We start from the raw sequence: 23,335 nt of genomic DNA on the forward strand, positions 1-23,335 counted from the left end.
ACTCCCCTGCACGCGCCCTCCTCGCAGCCCGGGTCCGCGCGCGCTGAGAGGGGCTGGGCGGAGGTGGGATCTAGCCGCTGCCAGTGGTGGTCGTGGGCCAGCGGGCGTGTACGTGCGAGCCGTGCAGACTGTACCAAGCAGCGACGTCTTCTGGAAGCACCGCCGTCGTCAGAGCGTCCTCCAGGCCAGCGACGCTCATCCGCCGACCGCCAAACGGGTTATTTCGGTCACCGTCCCGCAGTTGCCGGACTCGTTTTTTTCAGCGAGTGCGTGAAAAGAGACGCCGTCGTCGTCGCGAGCGGGCGGCCGCTGTGTGATGAGGTCGCCGTGCCGCGGGGCTCTGGGCACGTTCACGCACGGCGGACGGTGTTGACGTGGGAGCCCTCGCCGCAAGTTCGGCTCAACTTGCCGCTTTTGTTTTTTTTTTTTTAACACACCGTTCGGCGCTGCGGGCGAGCGAAGGCAGACGCCGCAGAGGAACACGGCTGCTTCTGGGGCGGACGGTGAGTCGGTGAGTGCGTGGTCGCTAGCTGCGGGGAGCTCACCTGAGTTTCAGACCTGGCGAACGCAGGCTTTAAAGGCTCCTCCATCCCGCAGCGACGGCGTATTATTAATAAAACTACGCGCGAGCGCGTCTGAATCGGCTGCACGCTGATTAACACTGTGTTCATATCGATGTTTATTGCCCAGGAGCAACGTAACGTTTCATCCCTAGCAACTGTTAGCCGTTAGGGCTGCTAGCTAGCTAACAAATAAATAAATAACGCTCTCAGCTCGTGAGCACACGCCCAGTTTTACCGCTAAATGAATAACCGTGACCGCTTCATAGGCACGTGTGGACATTTTCTATGGGCAACAACGTGTAAATGTATTAAAGTTGGTTCTCGCAGAAACGGTGTCACCCTGATAGTTGGGCACGTTTTCGCCCATTACGGTGACCCAGCGCAGAAAGAAGCAGCTGCCGAGCTTTCTTCCACACATCTCGCATGATTATCAGCAGATAAAAATGACCCATGTGAAAACGCGCGTACCGTGGTAGGGAACCAGCGGGGCTTCCCACGGCTCCGTCAATATATTGTTATGGGCTGAAGAACACGTGAGGCGTAGCATGATCATTCGCAGCATGTATTGTGTTACTTAGTAACTGTGTGTGTGCGCGCGTGCGTGTGCGCGCCTTTGTTTACTTTTTGCGCAGATTAAAATGTTCATGGGATGAATGAACAGCCCTGATGAGGGCAGGAATCACAGCCACGTTTTGACTGGCTTACTGTGCAAACGGGAGCGTGCCTGTGTGTTGAATTGAACTTTCCACGTGTGGCAGAAGTTCAGATGTGTTGAACTTTCCCTGTAGTGACCTCGGAGTGTACACATATCACTAGATATCCAGACTGGAAAGAATTGATTAGCTGTGAGAGTAGCTGTCAGTAGAGAAGACACGGTGTTCGTCCTGTAGTATCTAACAGTTTATATTTAAATTGACCTTATTATTCAACTAGAAAGCTGAAAAATAGTTTTTTTTTCTGATTTTGGAATACAATTTACTCACCAGCCAAACCAAAGAATAGTAGTTTTGCAATCTCTGTACAAATTACTTTATTTATCACAAAAGAAAGCTTGTCTGTTCCTCAATTTCTTGAGCACAAGCAAAGCAAGCGCTTAAAGGTTATTGGTATAGCTATATCAACAAAGACGTTGCAGTACACTAGCTACATTTAAGGACACAGTGGGGGAAAACTGGCCACTGTGGAAAATACCACAGGTAGTTGTGTAACACATGAAAACAATAGAAACACAGTGAAAATATTCTCTCATGTGCAGTTTTAATAGTGTGAGATTTGTTGATCTTGGAAACTTACAAAATTAGCCAGGCACAGCTCATCTCAACAGTAGAGAGATTTCAGAAGTAAAATAAAAACTGAATCACATTTTTAAAATGGCTCACCTATGTAAAAATAGCCAATGTAATTCATAACTGGACAGATTTAGTTCTCAAACTAGAGTTATTTAAAGGAAATGTAGGTGCAACCCCAGACTTATGTAACTGTATGTACTGTTCTTCTGCTCACCGCACTTATTTACTGACAGTAATAATAGGTACACTAGTGACAAAAAAGGAAGTTTAGTGGTGCTTCTTCACTTCCATTATCACTAAATATGAAACCCATTCATGTGATTAGAGGAACTAAAAATACTAAGATGACGATGGAAGTGAACGTCTCATGTACACTGGACTAAAACATTGCTAGTGTTTCCTTCTGTCTTTGCGTTTACCAGTTATGTAATTCTCAACCTAAAGGGAAATAGGCATTTCTAAACACACTTGCAGTGGAAATAACTTTTTAGACACACTAGTTCCTCACAACAGAATCCACTTTTTTCAGTCTAAAAAAATAGCTGCTCTTAGTGGTTTGTGATCCAAGACTGCTGCTCTGCACTCGCCTCCTCTTCCTTTGCAGACTGATGTAAAGCCCAAGGGGACAGGTGTTTTATCCCTTCCCTTATCACTGTGAACCTGTAGCAACCTGTATAGAACAAACAAAAAATAAATTAAAACTGAAGTATCAGTCTACAGTATTAAATGTGCACTAGTCTTTGACAAAAAATCAGTCAGTTTTATAGATTTAGTGAAAGTGTGAACTTGACACGTTTGAATGTTTTCTTACACTGTTCTGCAGGTCAGAAGAAGATATCTCTTGCCTTGTATTGGCTTCAGGTTGTTTTCACATTGCAACTTGACTTACTCACCCTGACGAGTATAGCTTTTATTTTTAGCGACCTACACGTTGCAAATCAAGGGTCCTGTTTCTCTAAGTAGCAGTGAAATGACATTGCATAGCATTGAGCTTTATTGAATTTAAATGCTTTTTCTTTAGGGAAACTGTTCTGAAAGGTTTTTTTTTAATTATGAAATAATCTACTTTTGTTTTAAAAAGGTTGTGTGGCTACAATACAGATAAAATCTTAAGTACATTTTGCTCACAAAAATAGACAGAAAGGGCTGCAGGAAGACAGCAAAATGTTTTGGTGACGATCAATAATGTGGTAACATCAAGAACAAAAAATAGCAACAACAAAACATTATATAAATGTGATACTGGATAGAGGCAGAATACAGGTGCTAAGAGACAGCTGTCTGTGGCACTTCCTGTTGTGTGTCAGATTGTGTTACCACCAAGAGTTGAGATTAGTACACAGTTACTTGTTGTCCACTAATAACATTCAATATTTAAGACATTTAATTCATTACAATTCAGAAATTAGTCAGTTTGTGTTAAATACTGTACTACAAGAGACAGTTGTCTGAATTTAGCAAAACAATACCAATTCTGGGCAATTGTTTTTGATAATTTGTAGTATGTACTACATTTCAGGTTTTGATAACTGCTTTAGGTTGGCCATCAAGAGTCATGAGATATAATCCAGTTATTAGAATTCACTCTACAGACATCATTAATTTGACCTTGTCGCTTCCACTTAAGTATCGTTCCACTCATGTCCTCATAACTGAACTTGTACTTGCAGCGACCTACTTTCTACAAAGCTTGGATCAACTTTTGAAAACATGAAAACAGACTGTCATCTACATTCATAAGAAATGGCCTGCATGTTCTTTAATTGCATCATCTTCATTTCCCTCTGTAAAGACCAATATTCAGTCTGTGCATAGTCTCAGTTTAAATAGAGAGAGCCTAATTCAGTGCCTGCATTCAGAGGCTTTGTGACATATCTGTATTTTCTCCTTAATGGCTAAAGGGACTATTTAAAAAGCCATTTTGGTTATAATACAGCGTCGGCCCTGTTCAGGTTTGCTGGATGGGTAACATTTGTGATTGGTATCAGGTCTGCAACACCCCCTATAAAATTCTGAAATTATATGTTGCTTCAGTGTCATCTGCATGTATTCATTTCAGGCCCTGGTGTTTTTTGCTAACCTTTTGCCATATTAAGTTTCAGATGTGCGAATCTCTTGGCTGGCCGTAGCTGCTAATGGAAATTTCTACTTCTCATTCAGAGAACATTTTATGAATTATTGTGTTCTAGTTCAGTGATTCTCAACTGGTGGGTTTGATTAGACCCTGTAATGCTAACTGGCATGCGCCAGTGACCATAGACCACAGAGGGAGACCCACATATGCTAATTGAACATGGCAAAACGCAATTATGACTCCCTCAAAACTGCTACTTAAGAAACTGATTTTTCTCATGATGCAGTATTGGATGACACAGATTCAGTGTGTATTCACAGTCACAGGGATTGGACCTACCTGAGTGACCGACTGCGGGGATGTTACTCTAAGTTTAACATTGCAAGTTTTTAACAAAAAGTTATATTTTAAGTGTGTTTAAATAAAGACATCGTTTCTAAGTCATTTAGCAGTTGAACCAAAGCAGACAGTTGTTAGAAAGCCATAGATTTCTTCTTTAGCCTTGTCTTTATCTGCTGTTAGTTAGTTATTTGCGCATCCGGACGATATTGCCGACAAAATGATAAAATGAGGTATTGAATTAGTATTAGACTTGCGAGCCACACCAATGCAAAAGCTATAGCAACGTAAGCTAACACTACTCCTGAGAGTCTGAAACACGGAAAGCGGCAGCTCATAACTGTACTCAAACTTCACAGTGCAAGCTAAAACAATCAAAGGTCGACTCACTGTACTCTACTATAGCTAGCAAGACCTTTGGCTATTGAATATTAGTGTTGTACGTGTATGCAAGGAAAAACAATGGCGGAGAGAGCAGTAGTACCTCTGCAGGCTGGCTCCGCCCCCCTCTGAGCCTGGCCCCGCCTCCCTCTCAGCCAGACCGTTTCTGCGGGAGGTACAGGGAAAACTAGGAAGCACTAATTTTAGTCTGTGGGTACATGGCAATCAATCCCCTGAGATGTCTCAGAAGAACTTTGCAGAGGAATAAATGATAATTTCTCCCTTCATTCTTAAATAATAGCTTGTCATTAAGGGGTGATGGTGGGTCCCGAAGCCAAACCAGTTGAGAACCACTGTTCTAGTAGTTTATTTAGAAGAATTTTTTTTTTATTTTAATTGTTGAAAGATTGTGAGTGTAAAAGGGTTGTTTTTTATAATGTTTTTTTATTAAGCGCTCAGTCTTTATAATTAATTATTTATGTCATGCAATTTCTGTGTGAAGATAGAGCGAAGGTGTTTTGGTTAGATATTTAAGGTTTTTGGGTTGACTGGAGAAGACACTTTTGCCATTATTTAAATCTATCACATGTAGTGCAGTCTGTTGAATAACTGGGTCACTGGTTGAATAATGACTATAATACCCCAGCTAACTTTTTGTAAAAGCAGCACTATATCCTAAAAACCTGGTTTTGGTCCATTTTACACTTTTATAATGACTTTGTTGTTCTATTTTCTAAGGACAGATGCATGTACAAAGTCACTAATGAATGATTATTAAATATTATTGCTATAGTTTAGTAGGTCTTGGTTGGGTTTAATTAATTGGTTGTAAGGCAATCTGCATCAATGGATTGGTAAAAGCTAAAAAAAATCTAATTGGTTATGACCAACTTTGTGATTTCTGTCTGAATTAATAAACCTTTTAAAGAGTTTGACAAATGATGCAACAATTTCCAATAAACAGGGAAAAGTGCAATAGTGATGCATTCTCTTTGCTCAACATTTTCAGAGAATTATGTAATTCTCAGAGGAAGTTACAATAAGAGTGTGGAGCAGCAGCTTATAACAGGAGTTTGATTCTTTGGTAAGTTCATTGAAACTTAAAAACAGACAAAGTTTAAATATATGTAGGGTGAATACTTTTCAATGAAGTATGTGTAGGCTTATTGGTAATGCATTAAAGCTGTTTCTGCATACCTTCACAGACCGTGGCAGTCAGTTACATTATCTACATTATTCCTTTAGTATTAATCCTGTCGTTTGTGTGTCATCATTTATAACACTTTGTTAAGTGCTTCACAGTGATTCATACATTTTTGTACCAATATAAGCCATGCACATGGTTTTGTCCTTTGTTATGTAATTGGGGGAGGCCATGTGATGATGTCTGAGTGATGGAGACAAATGGCGACTGAGAACAGATGCAAGTCACATTTGCACTTAAAACACTGTTGTGTCATGTCTTCTCTTGTATGACAATGAACACCTTAATTGTTTCAGAGAGTTCAATCTTGCCTGCCTACAGCATGTCACCTGTCTGTGTGTCTACTACTCCCTGCAGCTATTTGTTATTTTGTAGTATAGGGGAAAAATGTTAAATTGCTTATTACTTGATTGTATTCTTGGTCCAAACTACTGTGTTAGGCCATTTTAGCTTGTTTTGTAACAGTCCCATGTTTGATTGTGTGATATCCTAAGAGTGTTTGGTGCTACGTAGGTTGTTTACTGCAGAGGGTTGGATTTCTAGATGGCTTGATGTACCCGATATTCACTAGGTCAGTGAATCTTGATACTGTAGTGCTTTTGCAAAGAGGTAAGGGGACAACTTCATAGTGCAAAGGAGAACTGTCCGGGCAACGAAGTTCAAGACACAAGCTAACATCCCAGCTCCTCCTAGCGAAACACAATTGTATTGTCTTGTAGCTGTTTCTGTAACTGAAGAACTGTGTGCCTCTGTCAACTGGAGCATCAGTCATGCTTAAGGTTTTCTGGGCATAGAGGCAAATTTCTATTTTAACACAGGAGTTTATAATTGCTATAAAGTGCTATAGGTCAATTGTTTAGCACTTCTAAACAACTAGTCTTTTTGTTATTTAGTAGTTCAGTGCAATCATGTCCACATGGGCAAATGTTTATCTAGAATTTGTTAATATTAATAGTTCGTTAATCTGTTATTTGGTTGGCAGTAGCATGCAGCAAACCATACTAATATTAATCATTAACATTTAACTTGGTTGTAGAACTGTGCAGGTTTAGTAAAACACAACTGTGCAACAACAAAGCACTGTCCTTCAGACTTACTGTGCAAGTAGATTTTCTTAAGCTTAAATTAATGAACTTATAAACTTATAAACACTGAGCCAACTGGAAGTGTTTATTTTGTGCAGGCTGTCATTTTTACATTTGTGATTTGCTTTGGGGTCTCTGGAAAAATAGCAAGTGTAACAGGCATGCAGATCACTTCACATGGAACCACTGTTTAGTATTTAAACATAGGTTTGCTGTTACAGACACAGGAATTGTTTGGTGCACCCATTGTGAAAAGACCTACAACCACTTTGTCCTTGCCTCTATTCTTACTTAAGAGCTATTTAATATGATTTGCTTCTGTGGCAGTGTCACATTTCTTTTCAGGTTTTTTCTGGTTGGGGTGGTAGCCTGGGGTTTGGTTGGAGGAGGCTGTTGTGTCTCTGTTAGGAGACAGACACCAAAATGAGTAAGAGTTAAGAAGGACATTTACTTTGGCACCTTCTGAACCTTTATGAATAGAGAAAAGAAGGGGTATGATTTAAACAAGTTAGCACGAGGCAACCCAGTGTCAAGGTGCGCTTGACAAGGACAAGTCATGCTGCTCCAAGGATAGCATTTTAGATTAATGCAGACCTTTCTGCTTTTCAGGATGAAGGCACCACTTGGGTATGTGTTTGTTGTATGCCTGTTTCTATAAGAACAGGGTTCTTTTATGCTAGATTGTAGTAAATGCAGTAGTTTGCTATGGCTAGCTATAAGTTGGTGTTTTCTGTTTCTTTACTGTATGCCTTACATGGAAGCAGACCTGAGAGTTAAACTGTTTATTGTGTCTAAGATACCTTTTGATTTGTGTTAAAGGTGTGTTTGTTTGTCCAGTGAAGCACTGGGAGGTTGTTCTGCGCTTAAAGGGAATGATGGAGGCACCAGCAGGTGTTGAGCTTGTTGTGGATCTTTGTCATTTGGCAAATCATTATGTACCTCACTCATATTTAAGTCAATTGTTTGCAACCATTGGCCAGTTAGAAAAACTCAACCGGTTGTCAAAAATATTCACTCTCAGTGACAAACAAATAACAGTAAATTACATTGATTTACAAACGATAACTCATTTAGCATTAGGGTAACTTTCCTGGACCTGGCCTGCCATTTCCCTGGATGAAAGGGTGTAGTTTATGGGTGTATTGTATTACACCCATAAACTATCCTTACACTATCGTTACAGGTCCACAATTTCCTGAAGCCAACTTGCCGGTAGAAAAGTGGTGCTAAACCTGACAGATTTTTTGTTTGAAGGAGCTGTCTAATAAACCTTTATGACAGCGTTATTAGCTTGTGTTAAATTTGCATTTTTGCTGGTAGTTTGATATCCTCTCTGGGCTGTTTTATGAATCTAGCCACCAAATGAATCTCATGGGGCTAATGATACTGTTCTATGCTCTTGCATCAGTGCTACAGGCAAAACTTGTTCTCATTTCTCAGTGTTCTCAGTTTGCACTGCCCAGTTCCTGCTGTCTTCTAGTCTTTGTGCTCATCAGGCATTTTATTTTCTTAACACCAACTGCAGCATATAATATAAATGTTTGATAGCTCTATGTTTATTTTTAAATAGGAATTTAGATCTGCTGACATCACAGTTAGCTAAAACATTCTAAGGAGATATAAATCCGGTACTCTGTTCAAATATCAGGAGCTAGATGCCTATGCCAGGAAGCAGGAGACCTTATGTAAGAGGCTATTATATCCTAATCTATAGTGACACGCTATTGGTCCCACAGCATAAAACACACCTTTGTGTAACAGGAAGATTTTATGTCACTACGATACCGTACATTCATGGTGCCTCTTAAGAAAGGATTATAAATGGCCAGAGCTCAACATTAAACACTTTCTACTATCCAGTGAAGCTCTTCTTGTCTTGGAAGGGGAGAGGCACCGGACAGGGTTCCAAAAGGAGTAAAAGCTATTCCTGGCCTCCCCTCCTCCTCCCCTGGGATGTATATAGACATGTCTAGTCATGTCCCTCTAGAACTGCGCAAGAAAAACTGACCAGTAGATGATTGTTGGTGTGTCTTGGGATTAATGTTAAGAACAGTCTCTTTAAAATAGTATTAAACTGTAAAACAAATGTTAAGTAACATTAACAGTCCTTTTGACAAAACTCACTATTATTCCGTTTTTCTTAAACAAAATGACAGTTATTGATAAAATAATAAACTCTCTAAACCTATTTAGTCAGTGTGCATAGGCTTAATATCTGCCTTCTCCCTACAGCAACTAAATGCCACATGTTATCATATAAACAGTACCAGTAATTTTGAAAGTAAAACAGTTGCCCGTTAGGTTACCATTGGTGGATTGACTAATGAGATGAGTGTAAATGTATACTGTGTAAGCACATGGTTTTAATGAACGTCATTTGTCTTTTTTTCATGCAGAATATCCATGAGCTCCGATTTCCCTCACTACAGTTTCAGAATGCCAAATATAGGGTTCCAGAACCTTCCGCTCAACATCTACATTGTGGTGTTTGGGACGGCCATCTTTGTCTTCATCCTCAGTCTCCTCTTCTGCTGCTACCTGATAAGGTACGACCAGTGCATCCTGTATCTTTCAATTAGAATTTTACTGGTATATGGTGTTTATACCAGTGATTTTACGCTATATAAATGAAATTGAATTGAATATTTGTATTGTGGGTTTATTCAGTAAACATCTATTAAACTTATACAAAATCATTAGTCTGGTGGAAGTTCAGCAGACATTGTCTTAAGTAGTGCATTATCTTTCTTATGTAAAGTGTCATACACGTTGCAAGCCAAGATGGAGACACATACAGTATGTGTCTTATCTCTTGAAAAACACGTCATTGAGCTCTGAGAGCTTCTTTTAAAAGAAAATCCAAACTTCATAGCAATGCACAGTTCTGCATTCTTTAATGTCAGGCTTTGTCCTGTTTTGATGCCAATGTCCGTGCAGCTCAGGTCAGAGTTTACTTTGCTGTTGCTAAGGAAATATGTGTTGTACATTTTTATTTACAGGAGTGAATACAAGTAAAAGTTTTTGTTTTTCATAAACTGGTCATAAAATTTTATTGGGTTTATTTAAAGAAACACTCTTTAATTTACAAGGTGATTGTGAAAATTGGGAGTGAAACCTTTTTTTTGGTAACTGGTTGAACCACCTTTGGCAGCAACAACCTCAAGCATGTGTTTCCTGTAGTTATGGACTAGACCACACTGGCTATGTGTTACTGTTAGAGTTGTTTATTTACATTTCAAATTAAAAACATTCTGATTATTATTATTATTAGTACAACTACTACTACTACTCATTATGCAGTCACCTTTCAAAAGAGACTTTCAATTTAAATGTGAAGATTTGTTCAGAAAAAAAAATTTGCAACCTGAACACAATACTCACACACAGTCTGTCATTATGCCACATTCCTCATCACATTAGTACATTTCAGGTCAGGCTCATCAGATATTCATTCAGAAGTGTCCTTGTGTACCCTTTCACTAGCAATCTGTGTCTATATTTATGCATAAACAAGACCTAGGATCTGAACAGATATGAATGTATGAATACTAAACATGTCTGCATCCTGTTATTGAAATGCAGTTATGTGGAACACAGCATTCTAATCATCATGTACACGTTTTCCTAAGGCTGGCTGTAACTGGCCTTTTTATGTTCTTTTTAAAATGGATGATTTAGCATTTTGCATACTATGAGGAGTGTATTGATGATCTAAAATGGTAGGAAAAACGGACATTATTCTGATTTATACTGTACGGCAGCTTGTCCATCACTATAATCATGGCACATGACATCAAAGGACCTAGCTATAACCTTTTCTTAAAGGGCACTTAACCCCCTCTGACTCTGATCTGTCTGTGGCTTCATAGCTCCACATACAACAAAGTTCAATGCATGTATGTAACAGCATTGGCCTTGTTTTAATGACTTGACTGATTGGTGTAATGTAGAGGTTACTGGTCATTCCTTTGGTCTGCTTTAGACCCCAGAGGTCTGGTTGAATTGTCCTTGCTATCGGTGCTGCAGGGATTTGTCTTTTGACAGCAACAAACTGAACAAAAGTAATGACCATTTTTATCTAAGACAGTGAGAAGCAGCAGCAGTACCCAACAAAATTCACCCTTCGTCACCCTGTCATATCTATCTTGCAGGGCAAATGGTAAGTACAGTAGGTGAACTACTTATGTGTTCCCGTGATTCCTTCTACATTAAATATAGATACTTTATAACTTTGAGTCTGTATTATTATTCAATACAATTTCCATCAGGATTTATACAGTTTTTGGAATCTTAAAATAAATTTCACTTTAACAATGACAAAACAAAGAGCGATTTTGCTCATTAAAGGCTTCGGATGCAGTCTCCCAAAGTAACTGGCCCAAGACTTGGCTCTATCAAAGATTTGAGAATTTCTATTTTAAAAAAATAGTAAGTCTGACAGCTACAGTACTTATAAAAATTTGTTTGTTAGACATCAGTGATTATTTGTTTAATTTACAGGTCAATGATGTGACCTAATTGATGTCTACATGTAAAACGTTATGTGCACATGCACACGTGGTTTGACACAAGTCAGACTTTTACATATATACTCAACAACCTTTGTCAGTGAGTCTTCACTCTACACACATACATGTGAAATATGCAGTGCAGCACGCAGAGACATGGAGATGTTTGTCTTGTGCCTGCACTGGTCTGAAAGTAGAGAGGCAGAAGTCTACAGAAGATAAACTCAGCACATGTATGTTATAGCATTTAAACCAAAAGGGGGGGGCAAACATTTTGCACATTAAAATGCTGACAGACATATTTCATATAATAATTGTGTTGAGGTCAATATGAACATATTATTTTCCAGCTGTTGATTGTCGTGGCCCACTGGTTGCAATCTACTCAAGGGCAATTATGCGTCCCCTTGTCTCTTATCGTTCCATAGGAGTCTCTGCATCTTTACCTGCTGACCTCTTTCAAAATGTCAGTTTTTCTCCTAGACTGTGCTGCTTGTTTTACAGATCCCTCTCACTCTGCTGCGAGAGGTTAAGGTTACTTGTAATGGAGGTAAATCTTACAAACCTATGAATTTTTCCTATCTCTCTTGATCTTGTTTACTTCCCCTTTTCTCACATTGTTCTCATTCTCGTTATCTATAATCTCATCTTTTCCAGTTTTCTTCCTGTTCTCTCTATTTCCACAGAGTTGTTGATTTTTATCTGCTCTCTAAGAAAAGCAGTGTTAATGAAAACATAAACCAACAGCCTTTGGCTGTATGTGTCATTACTCTCCGTCTAGTTTGGAGTTTAGTAAGACTTCGCTGAATGCCTTTATGTTCTACATTTTAGTTTTAAGTGTGTGATCCAGCGGATTTCTTCTGAGTTGATGTTTTACCACTGTTCATTGTTAATTCTGGCAAATAGACAATGCGTAATGGCTGTTAAAATGTGTTCTGTTAATGTATAACTTATCAAGCAAAAAATATTTAACAGAGTTTCAGTAAATATTCATTGTTAGGTTTTACAAATGAATTCTACGTAGTATTTGGTCATTTAGACATCTTTGTTTTGCTTAAAGTACAGAGACAGATTTGTCTCTTAACTTGTGCACTCCAGCAGATCATACCTTTCTGAACATACTTATTTGAAGAATTTCCTGCTCTGTCTGTTTACCAGTGTATATGCCAAAATGTTCTGATATTCCATTTAAATAATTATTTTTTATGGCACCATTTTTGGTGATACACTAGACTAGAAAATGGTTAATGATCCTTTACTGTTATTTTCCTCATTTTCCAGGGTTTGTCGATAGTTTGCCTTTGCTCTATTGAAAGCTGTAAAGGTGCCTTTCTAATGAGAAAGATGTTTTGTCTATGTCTCCCCAGGTTGCGGCACCAGGCGCACAAAGAGTTATATGCATACAAACAAGTAAGTGCAACACTGCAATTAAACAACAATATATATTTTTTTATCTATATATTTTTGCATAAATGTGATGATATGTACCCATGTCAGTGTTGGTGCAATTTGTGTTTAAGCAGTTGCAGCTAAGGGTTATGGTGCTTGATGCATGTGGGACATTTCAAAATATCTACGTGTTTTTGCTTTCAACGAATGCCTATAAAAATTCTTTGCACTTGAGCTCAAGGGAAAGCAAGTGGGTCAGCTGGAAAAATCAGGTTCACAGTTAGTTGATTCTGACTGTGTCACCAGAGGATAGCCTGCAATGCTTGATAGAGGACATAAAGATGGCTCTTGCTGCTTCAGTTATATAATTCACAAACAAGCACACATGGTAACGTTTAAAACATGCGCATACGCTCACACTAAATATATAACTGTCCAACTACCAAATACTGACTGTGACTATTACTGTATAATACAACCTCCCATAGGAGCGGCTCAATATAAAGCTGCTGGTTTGTCTAATGTTTTTGTCTCTCTTTGACTCTCAGGTCATTCAGAAAGAAAAAGTCAAAGAACTAAACTTGCATGAGGTAAGTCCTATTTTTTTTCCCGTTATGATTGCATGTCTTGCAAGACTTCAATCGAAGTTAAATAACAAAAAATTGACTTAAATTGAATAGTTTTGAACGTCTTTTGCAGAATGTGCAGAACAATAATTTGACCATTAGGTCCGGTATGTCAGCCACATTATGCTACATACTTCATCAGGTCATCGTTCTGATACTTTTTCCTCTTGGTTGTGCATTCACGTGGAAATTAATATTAACTGATCTAAAATCTAAAGTGCAAAGCCTGAAGTCTCTGAAAGGACAGTTGTATCATGTGTCAGGAAGATGGGCCTTCTGCCTTAAGATGGGTAATGAAACGTTCCAAGTCTTACAAAAGGCTGTTATGTAATGCACATTAGAAGCAGGCATACAGTCTGGACCATGTTTGAATTTCAGCCCACGTGATAATGTTCAGACTAACTATGCAGTTGTACTATTGCACCCGTGTGCCTCATTTGGAAAGGGCAGAGTTGTGTGCACCCCAATTTAACACAATGTTGTGTTAAAACTAGCATTTGTGGTTGTGGTGTGTCCCTCCTGCTGTTGGGTAATGCTGTGCTGTTGCCTGTTTACTGTAGTGAAATGATATATTACATTTTTATTTGAAGTATCAGTTTCTTGTGAATAGGACTGAAATTTCACCGGTGTCATTTCAGGCTTGTTTACTTGTTATTGAAAACTGATGAAAATGTTCAAAAGTTGTCATGTGAGTGAAGTCTGTGACAGAATAACCAAGCTGTGTTTGTTTAAGGACAATGATAAACACACACACACACACACTAGTCTGGGTGGTTGACCTAGATTTGTACACTGGATTATATGAAAGTAAAGCACTGAAATTACATGACTTTTAACTTTTTTTTAACTTTCCTTAGCATTGGTCCTGAATGCCTCTGAATAGCTCTTTTGTAACTTTGTATAAGTTATATTGTCTTGTAGCTGATCAGCTCCATGATTTTTTCCCCCCATTAAATTCCCCACATTGGATCTTACATTGGATCTTTAACTGGAATCTTATACTGGAATAACTTTCTTTATTGCAAAGGGTTTTTGTGTCAGGTTTGTTAAGGGTGCCAGATCCCATTTGTGAGCGTGACACTCCAGACAAGGCTCTGAATAGAACAAAAACATTGATTTATTCACCAATAATTGGAGCAAAGCAGAGGACTGTTCTGTGTCTGAAGTACAGAAAGCTAAGAGCCCCCATGCTGTTCTTTTGATCTTCACTTGTTCCTCCACCTTCTACAAAGAGCTGAGCCAAAAAATCAGTTTGCCAAATTTGAACCTTCTAAAGAAAAAGTCTTGTCCTTGGTTGGTTTAGCATTAGGATTCTCATAAAGAAGCCATGTGTGGCTAAAAAATATATTTTAAGTGAATATTAAGAAGTTCAGACATTAGCAACAGATTGATAATGGAATTTTAATTCGGATCACTTTTGAGTGTTTTTGTAATTTAAGGTTTTCTTATTGGTCACCATACAACACTGAAGATTTACCAATTTGTTACACTGTGTGTGTGGTCATGAGAAATCCTGTTAGATCCCCTAAAGCTGTAGTCTTGGTATTAAAAAATTGACTTGTGTTTCAGCTATTTTAGTCTTGGGGGTATCCCCTGATGCCCACAGTGAGTCATACGCAAACTGAAATAAAAACTGATTTGACCAGTGGAACAAAAAGCTTCAGATATGTGTCTCTTAGTGGCCTAATGCTTAAACATGTGTATTTAGAACAAATTCAACCACAACCTGGGGTGAATGCCAGGAATGTCAAAGTACGCTGTGACATAAGGTGTTGAACATACAGTTGGGTATTAATACTTGAATTAGAAAGCCAGTGAAGTCTATCTCACCTTCATCTTATTTGCACCAGTTGTTTTTTCTCAACTTGACTTTTCACTGTGGTTTAATCCACTTTTCCGCTTCACTTTTTGTGTTTACTGTACCTTGTTGCGTACTAACTTCATTACAGCCATCTTTACTGTTGTGCTTTCTCTGAAAACATTTAAATCCTCATCTCTTTTTCAGATATGTGCAGTGTGCCTGGAGGAGTTTAAGCAGAAAGACGAGCTTGGGATTTGCCCATGTAAACATGCCTTTCATAGGAAGTAAGTAAAAGGTTTTGTTGATCTTTGAGGAAATGGGGAGCGTCAAGGACATAGGATTAGGTACAGATTTTCTAGCAAAACTGTACATTTGTATGGCAAAGTTGTACAAATATGTTTACGTAAATCAACGCCAGTATTCAAGTGACTAAAGTGAATGAGCTATGTGTCATTGGTGGTATGAATAGAGTCTATGTTGCTGTACTGTTAATAAAAAGTTACTAGGATGAACCTATAAACTTGCTTTGACAAAGCAGAGTGGGTCTGAAGTGGGAAACTACACAGAACATGATGGATTGTTTGAATCAACTTCAACCCACACGCCCGTTTCAGCTGAGTTGTTTATACCAGCATGACGCCTCCCTTGGCCTAGTTTTTCACCGCTCAGTGACTCCACTGTGTAAACTCACTATTTAGTGAGTGTAAGAAAACTGAAAGCCATGTTTCGACATCCAAGTAAAGCCATTATTAGTTTGAAGAGAAAACAGAAATCCAATCAGGCCCTAATAATGTACGATATAGATAATTAGAATGGATTCATTTAATAAGCCATTTCAGATAATTATATTTGTATAAAGGGTCTCTTCATTCAAATGAATCTGTATGTTTAACATTTGCTGACCGAAACATTTCACACATATCAATGCTCTCAAATTTAGAATAGTTGCAATGTTTGCATAAACATGCATAATTGCATAAACATTGTATTGTCTTACGATGTTATGACTCTGTATCAACACCATGCTCGTGGTAAGTACTACAGTATAAGTGCTTATTGCTGGATATACAAAGTACTGACTCTGAATTGACTGACTCTAACTTTGACTTTGTCATTTTCTTTTGCTTGTCTTTGTCTCCCTTGTCTCACCTATGTCCCTGTTCCTTCTTTCTCTCAGGTGCCTCATTAAGTGGTTGGAGGTGAGAAAAGTGTGCCCTCTCTGCAACATGCCTGTTTTGCAGCTGGCTCAACAGGCTGGAAGCACGGATCCCCCCGTACCAATACCACAGCCTCTTCCCGGCATCGAGAACCTGGTGTAGCGGATTTGAATTCTCAGACACTACACCACAGACACACAAACACATATTACATCACTTATATCCCACCTGTACAGGTATGAGTCTATGGACAAACAAGCAAAGGTGGAGTTAGTACTCAGATGCTCAACAAATGTGAATCGGCAGCCATCGTCACCTCTTATCCTTGCATTGGTTCACTAAAGGATCAGCACTGACTGATAATCAACTGTTTTCATATTTTTTATTTTCATGGGAAATGAAGAAAGGTTGATTTTAGAAAGCGTTCCTTTGTCGACCGTGATGTGGTCACATTTCTCGCAACCAAAGCACTTTTTCTGGGGACACCAGCTAAAGACCAGGATGAAAAAACAAAAGCCAAGATTTACAATACACTAAAATATTACTTTTTTTTAACAAGCACTTTACAAAAGTCAAACCTTAATTGCTTGTGATCGTAGTAGCAAAGTCGTGTTTTACATTTTATATTTAATTATTATTTTTTTTGTACAGTTTAAAGTCACATGAGTTTTTATTTTTAATTAATGAACTTTGATTTGTTAACACAGAGATATATATATCTGAAAGGGACAAAAATACCAATGTTCATGGGTGTCAGAAGATTTGGATTATAGATTACATTCGATCTGCACATACACACAAAAATTTAGGCTCAAAGCAACTGCAAGGCATTTTGTCTGCCTAAATGTGAAAGGTTGAATGCGCTGGAACTAAGACGTACACACATGGACAAACCATAGAACTTGTTCCTTCACATGTTGGTCAAGCAGTTGTTATTGATAACAGTGTAACTGTTACTTTTACTTATTTATCATTTTAACACAGAGGTGACAGTGAAAAAAACGTAATTGGCATAAAGGAATTTCCTACTGTATATATATGAGTGCAGTTAGGCCGGCACAGAAAACATAGTCAGCCCAGCTGTTACGCATTAATCTTCACAGTTCAGTACTTCAACAGAAAAGCATTGATCTGATAATCTGAACCAGTATTAGTGTATAACCTGGCACCTTAACTATTAAACTGTGGAACAGAACAAACACTACTAATGAGGCAAAATCAAGCCAAAACCTTGTAAATCTACATAAATGCACCACTTAGGGGTCGTTTAAGTAAAACCCATTTGTCTGAGTGTCACAGTGGAATTTCCTTCAGATTTGGACTCAGACACACAAGAAAGCAACAACTGTCAAATTGTTACGCTTGTCTGTCTTCTGTCATTGAGTCGCATCAACTAGAAAATGATAAATAGTTCATTTATGGAAGAAAATTTGACATATATTCAAGCTTTGTTTTTTGTTGTCTTGGTACAGCAGCACAGACTGAAAGCATCACACATACTGCCCTCAGTGTATCATCAGCATATCTTCTGGTAAAGGTATACACTACGTAAAACACACACACATGCACATTCTGTGGGGAGGGGCTGGAGCTTCTCCCTTCTCCTGGGCCGCCAGGGGGTCAGTAGTCAGCAGGTTGCAATGAAGCAGCATTTTTATTCATGTGAACACATACAGGGTAGTTCAGCTTTTTGGCTTTAGTATTCTGGGCCTTTCGCCTCTCTTCCTCTTGTCTGTACGGTACAGGGTGCTTTTTGTTTTGTGCCACACATGCAGTAACTTGTACCCCCTGCTTTTGTGGACATTTTTGTCCTCACCTCTTTTAGCTGTTGTGAGCACACATGCTGTTTAAAAAGGGGGCCTGAAAACAAGCTGGGGTTTGCAGTGATGGATCGAAGATGAGCCAGAGATTATCTTTTTCCTCTGATGTGTGTTGTCAAATGAGATAACCATACATTATTGTAAAAGGTTAAGAAATGTTAACAATGGCCTAGTTACAACTCTTTGTGTTATTGTGCTGTAAAAGGCTTATATATCAAATTCTGATTGGAGGAACTCACCAAGGTCAAATATTTTATTTTTGTGAACTGATATTTGATTTAGACCAAACTGCCATGACAGAATTGCAAACGCATGGATAGTTTAACAGGAAAATGTGGTTGACCCTCTGTCATTGTGTGTGGTTTGAATGTTGTGTCTCTGTTAAATGTCTGCCCACATGCCACAGCGTTAGCTTTTGTGGTTGGGTCAGCTTCTGGTGAAAATATCACCTGTCAGATGAACAAGAAAGCAACATTTCTCTGTCCTTTGTGCAGTTGTTAGGCCCTAATTAGGTTCAGCCTCATATTTATGCAGCACAATGCTACGCTGGTGAGAAACTATTGTTCAACACTACTCAGAGAACCATTTTGTGTATATATAAGCCTTATTTGAACAAAAACTGCCACAAACACAAACAGGATGACAGCGATTGGCAATATCACTTGTGTATTCTTTCATGAATTGATGATTGATGCTATATTAGCTGTGGTTTCAGATTGAGGAGAATTAGCTGCATTGTGTCCTGTGCAGTATTTGTTTTCTTCTGTGTTCAGTTTCAAGCAGGTTGTTTGATTGAACTGATTGCAAATGTTAAAAGCTGAAGTGCAGTATTTGTGGGTCATGCATTCAAATTTCACTGGTTCGATTAAAACTGGCTAGTACCTGTTGTCCCTGAAGGATGACGTACCTAATAGCTCAGTGTTAACACCCAAATATTCAAGCTTTCCTCCTACTAATGATTTTATCTTTGAATGTAAGGTTCACCTTAGAAAAGAAAATGAGATGTAATGTGAAAGCATGCTAGCTTGCATAGTGAAGTTGCCACTGATATCACCATTGCTAAATGTATGTAGACTGTAGTACCAGTAGTTGTGTATTTTTACATAAGGTGCACAAGAAATGCTACTTTATATAAAGTGAATGGCAGCTGAACACCTGCCATTTTGAGTTTTGTGTTTGATTGTAAGCACTTCTAGCCTTTCCACCTGAACGTCCCTGTTTTCCTTCCTGTGTGCCGTCCTATTAACACTTTGAACAAAGTGCCAACTCGTGATGAACTGTTACAAATCAAAGACCTGACCTGCCACAAAGATGCTTCTGCATTTTGGGGGGAACAGAGCTCAGTGGGAGTCTGTCAAGTCATAGCCAAAAAAATAAGAGGAAACTGAGCCAATCATGGATACAGTAATAAATGGCCTCCCACCACTGAAATCACCATTGACGTCAATGCTGCTTCTGCGTTAACATCATTATAAATAGAAAATACACAAGCAGATGAAATATGACAGCCAGGAACTCCAGATCTAAAGTGTACTGGTAATTGCAAGTACAAGCAATTGGAAGGTGTTTGAATGATGGCTTTAGAGTCATTTTCATGACAGTGTTCAGGCAGACTGATAAAGTTCTGCTGTTCAATAAGACAAATGCGGGGTTTTATTATATTTTCAGTGACCAGACTGTTCAGGATGTGTAATCTATCACTGCCTCCCCTGACGCCAGCGTCTTGTTTGTACGCTGTAATTTATTCCTCTGTAGCACTCCTTGTGCCCTTCCAACTCACAAATATGTTCCCCAAACAAACCCTCCTGTGTTTACCAGAGTACCTGAGTAAATTCTCTGCCATCACTCTGTTTTTTATTAACACTGATTATGTTTGTGGACTCTCACAGACATTGTAAAACTAAGAATTCTGCAGCAGAATATTTTTGGATGATTGCTGTACAGTATTTGTAAGCTCTATTTTTGTATATTGCTATTTTGGAGAAAATAATATGCATTTCTTTTCCTTTTTTGTTTTTGCTAATTTCATGTTTATTCATTTTAAGAAAATGTTGCATGTGACTGACTTGAACTGTAAATAAAATCTCCAGGTTTTGGAAAGTTTTCTACTTTTTTTTATCTCACAATACCACAGTGTGATACAGGAGAAGAAAAATATAGCAGGGAATACAGAACAGATCAGTGACACTGACTTGAGTAGGCACAGTATAATACAGTGGTCAGAGTGGGTATGCAAAAATGTCATAAATATAATCTAATGTGGGCAGGAGGATAGAAGTGAGAACTCTTTTTTTTATCAGCCACATTTGAGCTCAACTTTAAAAAATACATCCAGTCAAAGTAATTATTATATGGCACCTTTCACACAGGTTTATGCAGTTTACATTGTTTGACAATTGAAAACTATATATATATATACCACAATAGATTTAATAACAGGCAAAATGTGAGCATTAAACATGGAAACAAAAGGAAGATTCTACAAACATATAAGAGCAGAGACTGATTGCTAACGAATTAAATTGTCTTGGAGTTTCATGTTGACAAGATCCCTAACATTTGTATGAGCCTGCCATCTTGTGTGCAAATGGGGTTGGTTCAAATTACTTGCAGTTCCTTTATCTGTCACATTTTGCTAATTACCACATTTATAACAAGTGGAAGATACATAGCTCACAATATGAACAATATTTTGAATATTTTTTAATACTTTTTATCATTATCATTTCAATAATAAATGGATTATACATTTCATATTATAAAACCTTTATTGCGCTACCCGAAACATTTGCCAACGTGTAGTCAAAAAAATCAAATGACGTGAAAGTTTTAATAGTTTAATACCTTTTCTATGAATCGTCCTAGGGAAACTCACTACTACCTCTTTATTGACCTGCATATAATCAAGTTTATTGGTGAGCAGCCCCACTGTTTACAACAAACCTGGATGATATGAACTCTCCATTTCCTTTAGTGATTTACTACCAACATAATACACCTGCTGATCTCAAATGGGAATAAGAGGCTAAATGTGAAAAATTAGAATGACATTTGTCATTGATACCAAATTAATAATGGAAAATAACCTTTTGCCTTTGAGGCTGATCATTTTTCTATTGATATGAAGTAAAGCATTGATAAAGACACTTGCTAGCACCTACTCTGTAACAGGGCATTAAATCATACAATATAGTTTAATTATAATGCCAAGTTTTCAAACAATCTTCACCGTAATTAAATAACATTTTATTTTACAAACACATTTCATCTTAATGAGTTAAGGACTTACTGTGATTGTTTTATTACAAATGTCCAAATAAAAACATTTTGACAAAGTACTGAAGGGATACATGTTTATTATCTCAGTCTTTAGGTTAAATCTTGGTCAACCTTCGTGTCTTTTGGCCCTTTGGCTTTAACATTCTGCGTCTGCGTCTTCTGCAGCAGAGGCAGTGTGTCTCTCTTTTCAATTTTTCTGAGGTGTTTTTTCTTCATTCTCTTGATCTTTGCAGTATTTCGGATCTGTGAAAACAAACAGGAGGTCAAATTAAAAATAGAATGTGTACACATGGTTGCTTTTATGCCTTTTTTGTTATTCCTCTATATCTTGTTAAACTCAATGTCTGACATTTGTCAAAAAGCCACTAACAAGTGTAAACAAACGCTGACGTACCACTTGCACAATCTCTGCTTTGCGTTCATTCTCTGCGCGACGTTTCAGGTTCTCTTCTGTCCTTTTCCTCTTTTCCTGTCACATTGGGAGAAACACAATAAGTAAAACTGTGCAAACAACGCTGCAGACCCGAACAGCGCAGCAGCAGCATCTTTGCCTACCTCCTTCTGTCTGGCTTTCTCCTCCTTGAGCTGCGAACAATACTGTTTCACCAGATCCTTCTCTCGCTTGGCTTCCATCTTCTTTTGCCAAGAGGTACACAATGTTTTGTCTCTTACCAAAGCAGAGAATCTGGTAAACACACACACACACACACACACACACACACACACACACACACACACACACACGTCACCAGGTGGGGTTAATTATTATTAAAGACAACGTTTCCCTTGTGTCCACATATTTCGTTTAAATTTGGATTTTGCTGGTCCTGATCCTGATCATAGTTTTGTTTCTCAGACCTGATCAGTGAGGTTTGTACACTGACACCAGTCAAAGAAGCGGAGTTTCTTCACCTCTTTTTGTTGCGGTCTTTCCACACTCTCCCTGATTTCGGTTTTCCCAGTGGAATGACCGGATTTTTCCCACTTGGCTCCAGACGAGGCTTCTTCTTCTGCGGGGCGCCCTCGGAACTCGTGGGCGCCGTCTCTGCTGGTGCAGACTTGGACTGTTGATCGTCTCCGCTTGGTTCTTGTGGGACCGCAGCAGCAGCATCTGCGGGCGGCGGCTCTGTTGGTTCCGGTTCTACGGACATACTGGAGTTCTCCTCGATGACTGTTTCGGGGTTCTGCTCCGGCGCGTCAATGGCATTGTCTTCCGCCGCAGGGAGCTCCTGGAGAACAGACCTCCTGGTCCTCCGGCTTGGAGTCCTCACCGGGGCCACAGATGCTAGCAGTGCGGTAGGAGTCCGTACCGTGCGGCCGCTGCGGGTCCGTCTGACGTCGGGCAGCGGGTTCTGGACCTCTTCCCCCTCGTGTCCATCCTCAGAGTCGGTCTTTTTCTCAAGCGAGGCTTTCTGTCGCCTCGACATAGCTCCAGCTAAATAAACTGTAGCGCACGACTTAAAGAAACTTCTGTACCCACGTGTAGCCCCCACCACAGTTTCTCCGCTTTCCTGTACTTCCGGTTGAATAGAGGCGGATAAACAGCGTGTCGGCGCGTGACCGCCACCTACAGGTCCGAGAAGAAACTGCAGTGAGCTGACCTAAACCAAATGTGCTGTAAAAATTAAAATCCTTTTAAAACACGAAGATACAGGCTTCTCCAATGTATTTCAACTAGTGATTATACTCGTCATCAATATTCTGCCTGTGTTCAGTCCCTGGTCCACATTCAGCCTGGTTCTGCTGGAGGTTTCTTTCTCGTTAGAGAGGGAGGTTTTCCTCTCCACTGTTGCTGTCAAATTAAATATAATTAAATAAAT

At 38.9% G+C, this 23,335-nt stretch overlaps 2 protein-coding genes across 4 annotated transcripts; one reads left to right on the forward strand and one right to left on the reverse strand.

The window, feature by feature from the left end:
• On the forward strand, nucleotides 1-20,336 carry rnf24 (ring finger protein 24). Of its 3 annotated transcripts, none has more exons than XM_029154939.3 (6): nucleotides 1-511; nucleotides 9,332-9,481; nucleotides 12,811-12,853; nucleotides 13,381-13,422; nucleotides 15,464-15,543; nucleotides 16,437-20,336. In XM_029154939.3, the coding sequence occupies exons 2-6, from the start codon at nucleotides 9,339-9,341 to the stop codon at nucleotides 16,576-16,578; spliced, it is 450 nt and encodes a 149-aa protein (XP_029010772.1). In that variant the 5' UTR covers nucleotides 1-511; nucleotides 9,332-9,338; the 3' UTR covers nucleotides 16,579-20,336. The 3 variants fall into 3 exon arrangements, with proteins under 3 accessions (XP_029010772.1, XP_029010847.1, XP_029010690.1); XM_029155014.3 differs by having other exon boundaries at nucleotides 2-503; XM_029154857.3 differs by lacking the exon at nucleotides 1-511 and adding an exon at nucleotides 7,345-7,562.
• A 1,239-nt stretch (nucleotides 20,337-21,575) lies between these two features.
• Nucleotides 21,576-23,046, reverse strand: ccdc86 (coiled-coil domain containing 86). The gene is made up of 4 exons (XM_029154614.3): nucleotides 22,428-23,046; nucleotides 22,071-22,200; nucleotides 21,910-21,984; nucleotides 21,576-21,758 (listed from the first exon to the last, which is right to left on the reverse strand). Exons 1-4 carry the CDS (start codon nucleotides 22,940-22,942, stop codon nucleotides 21,606-21,608), a joined length of 873 nt encoding a protein of 290 aa, XP_029010447.1. The 5' UTR covers nucleotides 22,943-23,046; the 3' UTR covers nucleotides 21,576-21,605.
• Nucleotides 23,047-23,335: the final 289 nt, after the last annotated feature.

This window comes from Betta splendens, chromosome 1 (genome assembly GCF_900634795.4).
Source record: "Betta splendens chromosome 1, fBetSpl5.4, whole genome shotgun sequence".
NCBI lineage: Eukaryota > Metazoa > Chordata > Actinopteri > Anabantiformes > Osphronemidae > Betta > Betta splendens.